This window comes from Podarcis filfolensis, assembly GCF_964270895.1.
Source record: "Podarcis filfolensis genome assembly, chromosome: 16".
NCBI lineage: Eukaryota > Metazoa > Chordata > Lepidosauria > Squamata > Lacertidae > Podarcis > Podarcis filfolensis.
In genome coordinates, this window is record NC_139620.1 from 18,579,006 (window position 1) to 18,588,465 (window position 9,460).

General features: G+C 47.3%; 1 protein-coding gene across 2 annotated transcripts; it reads right to left on the reverse strand.

Annotated features, from left to right (window-relative positions):
• Nucleotides 1-235: 235 nt before the first annotated feature.
• Nucleotides 236-9,443, reverse strand: CCS (copper chaperone for superoxide dismutase). Of its 2 annotated transcripts, none has more exons than XM_083590578.1 (8): nt 9,244-9,443; nt 8,308-8,374; nt 6,744-6,881; nt 4,826-5,006; nt 4,662-4,722; nt 3,573-3,650; nt 2,499-2,602; nt 236-1,491 (listed from the first exon to the last, which is right to left on the reverse strand). In XM_083590578.1, exons 1-8 carry the CDS (start codon nt 9,286-9,288, stop codon nt 1,338-1,340), a joined length of 828 nt encoding a protein of 275 aa, XP_083446704.1. In that variant the 5' UTR covers nt 9,289-9,443; the 3' UTR covers nt 236-1,337. The 2 variants fall into 2 exon arrangements, with proteins under 2 accessions (XP_083446704.1, XP_083446703.1); XM_083590577.1 differs by having other exon boundaries at nt 8,308-8,380; nt 9,244-9,440.
• Nucleotides 9,444-9,460: the final 17 nt, after the last annotated feature.

Genomic DNA, 9,460 nt, shown 5'->3' on the forward strand with positions numbered 1-9,460 from the left:
TCATCCCACAAACTTGAGTGACTTCTATGCAAGGAAATTCCTGATAGGTAGAGTTGAAAGGGTCCCTGACCCTGCTTAGCTTTGCACATCAGGCAGGCATGTTTGCTTCTGTCCCAGGCAAAGCATGAAAGAAAAAATGCAAACTTCAGGAATTCTCTGAATACACCACAAAACATTCCTCTCAAGCCAGATATACACACCAATGAACATGTCAAGCCAAATAAGACTGGGTAGCTACTAAAAAGAATTTTAAGTTTTAATGGCTCTATTAAGAGCATAATGGCATGGGTCTAGAGTATGCACTCCTCAGAAGTCATGGATTTCCCTTCCCATCTCCCCAAAACATGCGCTGTAGAACATAAGGCAGCCTCAAACCCAACATGACAACTACTGTGCATTTATTTATTAATTCACAATAACGCCCCCTCCTCTGTTTCCATACAGTTATTAAGCTGGATTAGTTTCCCTATTCTGCTCATTAAACATGCACTGAAAGAGGGGGCGGGGATAGCCACCCATTGCCTTTCCCAGCTCTGTGTCCCAAGGCCAAGGATGGGAAACCTGTGGGTCCCTTCAGGTGTTCTGGGACTTCAACTCTCTACAGCCCCAGCCAGCACTGGCCAATGGCCAAGGCTGATGGGAGTTGGGAGTCCAACAAGACCTGGAGTACCAATGGTTAAGTATTGTGTTCATTTACCTTGTATTATATACAGAATCACAGTGAAGGTTTATTGCAGGAAACACCACCTCCAAAGTTCAACCAAGATCCTTAATTGGCAACAGAGAAGGTCAAGAAAGTGAGAAGCAGCCAGCGAAGTCCTACCAGAGTAGATCCATTGAAGCCAAGGGCCATGGTTAACTTAAGTCCACTGATTTCCAATGGATATACTTGAGAGTAGGACTCATTGGCTACAATCAAAGTGAGTGTGTCTGAAAATAAGGCACTTGAAACACCCAAAGATAAAGCTAGCAGACTTGTTTATGGGTGGCCCAAAGACACTGGAAGAGCAACAACACTTTCCAACAAACTCTTTGCTCATAAATGACTATTTTAGAATTCAGACAAGGGATATAATTCATATGACACATACCTCACAAGGACTGATGCTTTACCATGTCACTGCAGAATAGGCTACATTTCCTCCTCCTGTGCCGTTTAAGAACTTCACAATTAAGACATTCAAGGGGCTAAGCGCTTGCCATTACTACGCCACTACAAAGCAGCACCCGTTGAACTCCTGCCTAACACATTGCACTTAGAAGACACTGGAAAATGAAAGCAGCTGGAACCCTCGGGACGTCCTAGCCCAAGGAGAGCCTGGGCAGAACTGCAAAGCCTAGAGATGAGAGGTGGGTTGGTCAGCGGCTTTCCGGTCTGGCCTGGCTGCAGGCTGCTCCCGTTCTTCCCACAGTGTCACTCCATCGCAGGTGCATATTTTCTTGGGGTTCTGGAAGAGGCCGGCGGAGCGTGCAATGATTCCACAGGCAACTCTGGGAAGGAAAAGGAAGGCGGCTTAAGTCCTTAGCTGCAGAGAGGACCACTAGACCAGGTCTCTGCATCCCATTATTGCAGGCTTTCTCAACCTGTGGGTCTCCAGATGTTGTTGAACTACAACTCCCATCTCCCCTAGCTAGCAAGGTCAGAGCTCAGGGATGGGAGTTGTAGTCCAACAACATCTGGGGACCCACAGGTTGAGAACCGCTGCATTATTGACTTAAAATAGTTTTGAAGCTGCCTTCCCACAGCTCAAGCTCTGGAAAGACTTGGGTATGTTTAAAAAATGATATTAAAAAACCATCCACACACACAGAAGAAGACCCAGCAGACTAGACACAGTCAAATCCAACTCCAGAGATGCATTGCATATCGTGGTGGGTGGGGAAACGATCTGGCTGGCAAGAACAGGCTCCTTATCTCCCCTATACCTCCCACCCCCGCAACAAAATTTTACAAGTGGTTGGGGACACCTACTGGATGTCAGAATGTTATCAGGTGCCCTGTTTTTGCACAGCAGAAGTTTGAACCGGTGGGAGGCTGTGGGTGTGAAGGAGCAGTCTTATGGGTGCACCTTGCTTGACCAAAGAACAACTGGGAGCTTTAAGCTCCCGATTGCTCCTCTGAAGTCGTGCCCTTTGCCCATGCCATATGGGTGGCGTGGCCTACTGAAAATGGCCTCATGGACCGAATGGGGAGGCCTGGAGGTCTACATGCTGACAGTTCCTCACCCTGCTGTACCTGTTTAAATGGAAAACCGGTTGTGCAATCAATCACTGGCTAACCTTTTCCTCAAAGCTCTGAGGAGTCCAGACAAGCAACACCTCCAGGTAGCAGGAAAGACTTGGGTCTGCCAAAGACCCTGTTGGTTTTCAGTGAGCCAGAGTAGGCAATGCTATGTCTGATGGACAAAGAATCTGCCCCGGTTTTAGACAGCTTCCTAGGTCAGGTGCCCCACCTTGCAGCAGACAAAGAGAACCCAATAAATTCTAATCCTTCTTACCTCTCACCCGAATTTCCAGTGACTTTTGAGAGCGGGTGGCTTCCGCGGCCCAAGTCGTCCTGCCCTGCGTCTACCACCAGTGAGCGGCCGATGATGTCATGAACCTAAAATGGAGCATAGCAATGCATGTGCAACCAATCCTTGTAGCTCTAGTAATGGTGGCAGCTCCCAGCAATGCTGGCCGTGCAAGGGGCACTATTGTACTTGATCCTAAACTGAAAACAACTCTGCCCAAACTATTGGGTCATAACAAAACTGTTTGGCCACTGGATGAAGTGCTGCAACACGGTGTGTTCCCGACCACTGTCAGTGCTCTGAGAGAAGCTGCCAACAACAGAAGAAAACTGACAAGCAAAGCAGGTTTCATGAGCAACACCACAGAAAGGTCATTTTGACTGGGAAGTGCGTCACACAAAGCCTTGAGGCAGGGGTGGGTGTGATGTGCATTGATAGGAGGGAGCTCAGGAAAGTCTGTTTAATACAGCACAAGGTTTGCTCTGTGGAAAAGATACTGGAGTTTGTAGACATAACAGAGCCGACACGGGAGTTGGGATGCAAGTGAGCTGTGCAGGACCAAGCTGATTGCTAGCTTAGCAAAGGCTCTTTTTATCAGCAAGATATGCAAAACCAGCAAGATACATTCAGGGCTTTGCCCTTTATACTTCTCCAATCCCGAGCCCCCTGGGTGTTGCCTAGTTATCTACGCAACTTGCTCCACTATGCCATATTCCCATTACAGGGGGAAATGAGTGATACCTTTGCAAAGGAGGTAAAGGTCAGGACATGGAACACTGTTGAGGAGACAAAAGGTCAAGGAGTGGGCATGGCGGCTAGACAGCTGTGGCTTGTCTTATGCTGCTGAAGAGGGTGTGCCCTCACCCTGCGACGCCATCCCTACAGGAGTTAATGAACAATCAAACTATAAAATTTTCCTACACTGGAAGAAGGGATCTATTGATTCTGAAGAAAGGGGAAGGGAAAAGGAATCAGCTGCCCTTGTGTCCTGTTGTTTCCATCAGTTTTTTGATCACAAGCCCACTCACTGTGCTCCTCACATCCTCTAGGAAGCCTCACCTTCAGCTGGTTGTCTTCCATCCGGAAGGAAGCCCTTCCATCATCAGCTGCCAAGATATTTCCAAGATCCCCAGCATGCTGCAAACAGAGCCCCAGGAAGCACAGTTAGATTCTGGGCAGCTCAGCCCAAAACCACTATGTCTGTTCCCTTTCTCTCTCCCTCCCTCTCATACACGCAACACAAACACATGTTAATCCCCTGCCTTCCTGCACACCTTTCTCCCCATCACAACCATGCTCCCAGCCAGCCCATCAAGTAACAGTTGGAGGAGTGCAGTTTACATGGCGAGGGACCATGCATGGGCTTAGGCAGGGATCTCCCCATGAGCTTGGCAGGGAAGCAGAAAAAGTTGTTGGTGGCAGTCAATTTGGCAGCCCGAGGGAACCTGCGAGTGCTACACCAAATTTGTCTTATTCTAAAGAGCTTTCACCAAATGTTGCCTTTCCCTGAAGAAGGCAAAAGGTGCTTGCCTCTCCTTCAACGCTCACCCTCTCCCCACTTCTTGGGTTTTTTAAAGAAATTAAAGTTCACACCACTGGATCATACCCACAAATGGATGCTTAGCCTGCCCTTAACTCCCAAAACTGGAAGTGGGTCCCAAATCAGGGCTGCAAACATTTCATTTCATTCAGTTACTTTATTATTAATTGGTGGGGAGTAAATTTTAAATCACTATGGGCAGGTTTTAATTGGAGACGAGAGTTCAGGACACGGTTCTTTATTTTTGAGGTTATTTTGGATCTGAAAAGTTATTGCAATAGGGAATGAAAGAAGGATGCCCCTTCTAACAAACGAGCAATAGCTTGTACATTATCAATATTCAATCAGTTACACGCTTGGTTACCGTAATTAATCAACTGAAAGTTCTTTAAACTGGCTCATGGTCCTGGTTAACAATTAATTTCATTTATCAGTCAGCTAGTTAAAAAACAGTCTTTTGGTGACTTACGAGCAGAACAAAAATGCAGAGTTAAAGCACAGCACTCATCAATATGAAAACAAGACAACCACCTCAACACCAGGAAGAACCTGGAGGGTTCCCACCCCTGCCTTAAGGAATTTAATACCTGGCGATGCCACAAACTCACCCTATGAACATCCTGGGGGCCCCCGTGACATTCCCCATGAGGATTGAAGTGGTCTCCACAGCTGTTTGAGACACAAGAAAAGTTTTGATACCGAGAGTCAGTGAAAGAAAGGGCTCCCTAAAGCCGAGGAGACGCCTCAGAAGGTGCCCGTTAATGCCTCTCACCTGTCGCAGGAATTGGTGACATCCCCAAACTCATGCACATGCAGGCCGTGCAGCCCCGGCTCCAGACCATCAATGGCGCCATCAATGAGGCAGCTTTGTGGGGACAGCTGCAAGAACCTCACCACACCCTGGACCAACCCTGGGCCAGACACCATTGCCACAGCGGCAGCACCGAGACTCCCTATAAAGGGAAGAGGTCGCACAAGTTTGCTGCTTGCTTCGAGGAGTTCCCTTGCACATGTCACTCTCAGGACCAAGAGACTTCCAGGGGAGGAAATGGTGGACTGCTTGCCTCTCTGTCTACTCTCTGCTGACAGAGGTTAATTTTGTGGTGATTGATGGTAATCAGACGAAATCACAGTGGGATAAAGAGTGATCAAGGGAGTAACCTCCAGTGCTCTGATCAAAACTGTTTTCTGCTGTCTGAACTGACACTGCATCCAAACTCCTCATAAGAACCCTTCATAGGTTCTACATCCTCCCTTAAACATTTTTGGGACAGGATAGCCTGTAACTTAGCGAGATTTATCAGCCGGCAGATGAAAACTCACTGTCGGAAAACTTGCAAGAGCCACTTTCTGTCTTTAATAAGAGAGAGAAAACTGGTCGTTAAAGTGTCTAAGGCACAGCAAAAAGCCCGATTTATGATTGACGATAAAGATTAAGTAACTAAGGGGAAATCTTTCTTTCTTTTTCTTCTTCTTGTGGCTGGGAAACAAAGTAAATTGGCCATCACTTCCTCTGTGGGGAAAGAATATTGTGGGAAAACAATGTTGCTGTGACTGTGATCTTAGGATGGAACCTTAAGGCAGAAATCTTAAGTTAAAGTTGGAACTTATAAAGAAACTGTGTTGTTAATAATGATGCTTTTACACATAAGCAGGGAGGGCGAGAGAATCTGCAACTCCTGCAATCACGACGAACGCTCTAGAACAGGGGTAGGCAGCCTGTGGCCCTAGGACAGGGGTGAGAAACTTCTGACCCATGGGACACCCTTAGCTTGCTAGGGGTTCCTATTTTTGCCTGCAAGGCTGTTGTGGTTAAACCACGGCTACCTGTCAATCAGGTGACATCATCACAATGTTTGATGGGTGCTGTCAACTCCTGTGAAAAGCCTATGGGTACTGAGCAGGGAGTTTTCCCTTGCTTGATTTTCCAGGACTTAAAGTGGCACACAGAGTTGATCCCTGCATCTCGCAGGGCTGAACCTGCAGATGGGCAGAGGATTCAGTCCTGCTATGTTCAGCTGCATATGCCAGTTCTGGTGGGGAACTGACACATGCAGCCCATCTGTGTAGAAAGCAGAATTGCAACCCTCCACCCATAAGATGGTGCACAGGGAGTTCAACCCCGCTTGGTCACTATCTTGCCCATCCCCACTTATCAATTTTGGTGGTGGTGGGCAATTATGGGTGGTATCCAACTAAGTTCTACTTAGAGTGGATTGTTAAAATTAATGGCCTTAAATTAGTCATGTTAATTAATTTCCATGAGCCTACTCTGATCCAGTGATCCAGCCCTAGGCCTAAGGTCAAATGTCCTCTGCAAGTTACCCATTTAGGCCTTTGGCAAAAATGGCTTGTCGATCCCCCACACAGACTGATGGGTGGAGAAAGAGAGAAGATGGCAGACAGCCACTGACAAGTTGCCCATGAGCAAATGTCACTCTCGATGGCAGGAGGGGAGGTTGACAACTCCTGCTCCAGACACTGTTCTTCTCTGGTATCAGCACATTTTCTGATAAAAATCCTTAGCCCGCCCCTCCCCCAACCCCCTGGTTAGCTAAAATCGCCTATATTCATTTGGGAGGAGATGAAGAAGCCATGATGCTTGACACCTATTGAAAACCAGTTCTGAAGTTTGTTGCAAAGATATTCTAGGTGGGAAGCTGGAAAGAGGTGAAGCAGAATCAGCTTACCAGGCACAGCAGCCCCCATCCCTTTCAGCACAGCACTGCGTCCGGTGCTCTCCAATAGGCTTTGGACCTTCTCAGCACCAAGGCTAGTCTCCACCAGCACACTCTGTGATTCCAGCTGGATGTTAAGCACCTGGAGGCCTGGGGAAGAGGTAGGAGGTGGAAAGAGATAAGGGAGGAGAAGGTGAAGTGCAAAGACAGAAGTCACTGCCATGATGCAACTGTTGTATTTCACACTAGTCCATTAAATTGCCCTGCTCCCCTGGGGCTCTTCCTGTGACAAGCCACCACTTCTACTCATAACAAGAGTCTCCTCCTTTATCCTTAACACAAAATATTCAGAAGACCTTCCTGATGGCATGGGTGTTACGGCTGTAGAACCAGCTGCCTTGGAAGGTGGTGGACTCCCAACTTTGCTGGAGGTTTCGAAACACAATCTGGATGGCTGGTGATCAGGGATGCTGTGGTAATAAATTTCCTATACTGGCAGGGGGTTGGACTAGAAGACCCCTGAGGACCATTCCAACAGTATGATTCGTCCCACACAAACCTGCCTGTTGAGTACCATCAATCTGCTATATATTTTGGAAAGTGATTTCTCTGTCTGTCCATCTGTTCTCCATAGGTCTGGCTACCTCTTTTGCCAAATTTGGCACTAGGGTTCCCACGCTGTTGTTGTCAATGTTTGGGCATTGGCTGCCATTCTGAAGCAAGACAGCAGACCAAAATGTCACTTTGGATTGACTTTGTCTGGATTTTTTGGCATAGGTTCAGTGGCCTTACCCCTGCTTCTTATTCTCCTGGTGGCATCTGTATAGTCACTGTTTCTTTATTAAATGGATAGCCATATGTTTTAGCAATGTCACAAGGTAGCTAACAATTAAAATAAAAAACAGCACAAATCAATAAAATGATACAAACACCTGGCAGGGAGAGTGGGGAACAGTTTATCAGAGAAAAGAAGAACAAGCCCAAAAACTCAGGAATTAACCTGGCACCTGAAGCCAGGGAGTATGTAGGTTTGATGGACCTCCCTGAGTATATTGTTCCATTAAAAAGGCCCTTCTGCCACAGGAGGTGCAGGAAACCTTTGGCTTTCCAGATGTTGCTGATTGACAGCTCCTATCAGCTCCAGCAAGAACAGCAAGAGATGATGGGAGCTGTAGGTTCAGTGATATATGGATGGCCAAAGATTCCCCATACCTATCTTGGCAGATTTAGACAGAAGCACACAGAAGGCTTTTGATGTTGTATGGTAGCTGTAGACAAGATGAAGACCTAGGTGGACAATTGTGCTGATATTGTAACACATTTTTTAAGTACTGCTGTGCTTTCTGAGGAGTGTCAATGTGAGCAGTGGGGAAAAATAAAATTGCAGTGCGCCTATGGAACAGGAAAACTGCCCACTCCCTGGACAGCGTTTAGAATTGTCCCTTCACATGTTGTTCAACTTCAACTACCATCATCCTTGCTGGCTACGGCAGTAGTTGATGGTAGTTGGAGTTCAACAGCATCTGGAGGGCCACAGGATCCTGACAAATGCCACAGGCCTTCATCATCTGATCACCTGGTATTCCCTGCAGAGATGACTGAATGGCCTCAACACAATTCTGACACACCATCTGGACAGCAAACTCCAGCTGTAAAAAAGCGAAAGAAGCTCATATGAGTCCAAAGCTGCTTATTTAAAAAAGGAAAGAAAGAAAAATGTCATTTTATGTAGAATGCAGAATATCTCTTACTGATCTGCAGCTGGAACATGATTTCAAATTACCAGACACTATTCAAGGAAAGCAGGAGGAACAGTGCTGAACCTGGTGGGCAGGTGGTCCTCCTTAGCACATTATATTCACAGGATAAGGTTAGTACTATATTAGGGGCAGTAGTTTGAATCCTTCACCCATTCAACACTCTTTCTGCTTCATACCCTGTCCATGGACACCATCATCCTGCACGTTTATTGTCATCATCTTTGTACCCCGCCTTTCCCCCAAACCGGTAATCAAGGCAATTTAAAAGATAAAAGCATGAAAAGATATTCATTAAAAAGCAATTAAACACTAAAGCTATATCTTTATTGTGTATATGTAAGCTGTATTTCACCAGGTCAGAGTATGTGTCCATCTAGTTGAGCACTGTCTTTTCTGACTGGAAATGGCTTTCCAGGGCCTCGGGCAGAGGAGGGCCTTTCTATTCTTCGCTGCGCGATCCTTCCTAACTGGAGCTACCGTTCGAGGAGGACTTTGCACGTCTGTTCTGCCGCTGAACGATCCCCCGCCCGTTTCTCCAACCATCCATCCGAAAAATGGTAACAATTCCACCCACCCTCACGGAAGGCTTCCTGCATGTTTGCCATAGCAGGCAGAAACACAACAGGGGCAGACGCGGCGAGAAAAAACTTCCCCTGTTGGGTTTCTGCATGTCATGCCTCTGCTTTTTAAGGCGAGATAACGGCTGGGCAAAGGAATTAGTGACCCACCCCCGGCGGGGGATTCTATCCCACCTTGCAGCTGCTGCTGCCTCCACCGCCTCCTGGAGGTGCCTCCATCGCCGCCGCCGCCGCCGCCGCCACCGCCTCCTTCCTTTTCCTTCACGGGGAAATGTTGGCCGCCGGACCCGCTTGTACAAACACAAAACAGGAACCCGGAAGACGCTGACCTGCCACTCTAGCTCATCTCTATGATCGGCGACCGACTCGTCCTGTAAAAAGATCCGTAAAC

What these genes read in the sequence shown, in the direction of transcription:
- CCS (XM_083590577.1), bottom strand. Translation starts at nt 9,288, where the DNA reads ATGGAGGCACCTCCAGGAGGCGGTGGAGGCAGCAGCAGCTGCAAG. An exon ending in GAGGCAGCAGCAGCTGCAAG is followed by an intron (nt 8,381 to 9,243) that starts GTGGGATAGAAT and finishes GCTTTTTTACAG; the next exon opens with CTGGAGTTTGCTGTCCAGAT. An exon ending in ATCTCTGCAGGGAATACCAG is followed by an intron (nt 6,882 to 8,307) that starts GTGATCAGATGA and finishes CCTCTTCCCCAG; the next exon opens with GCCTCCAGGTGCTTAACATC.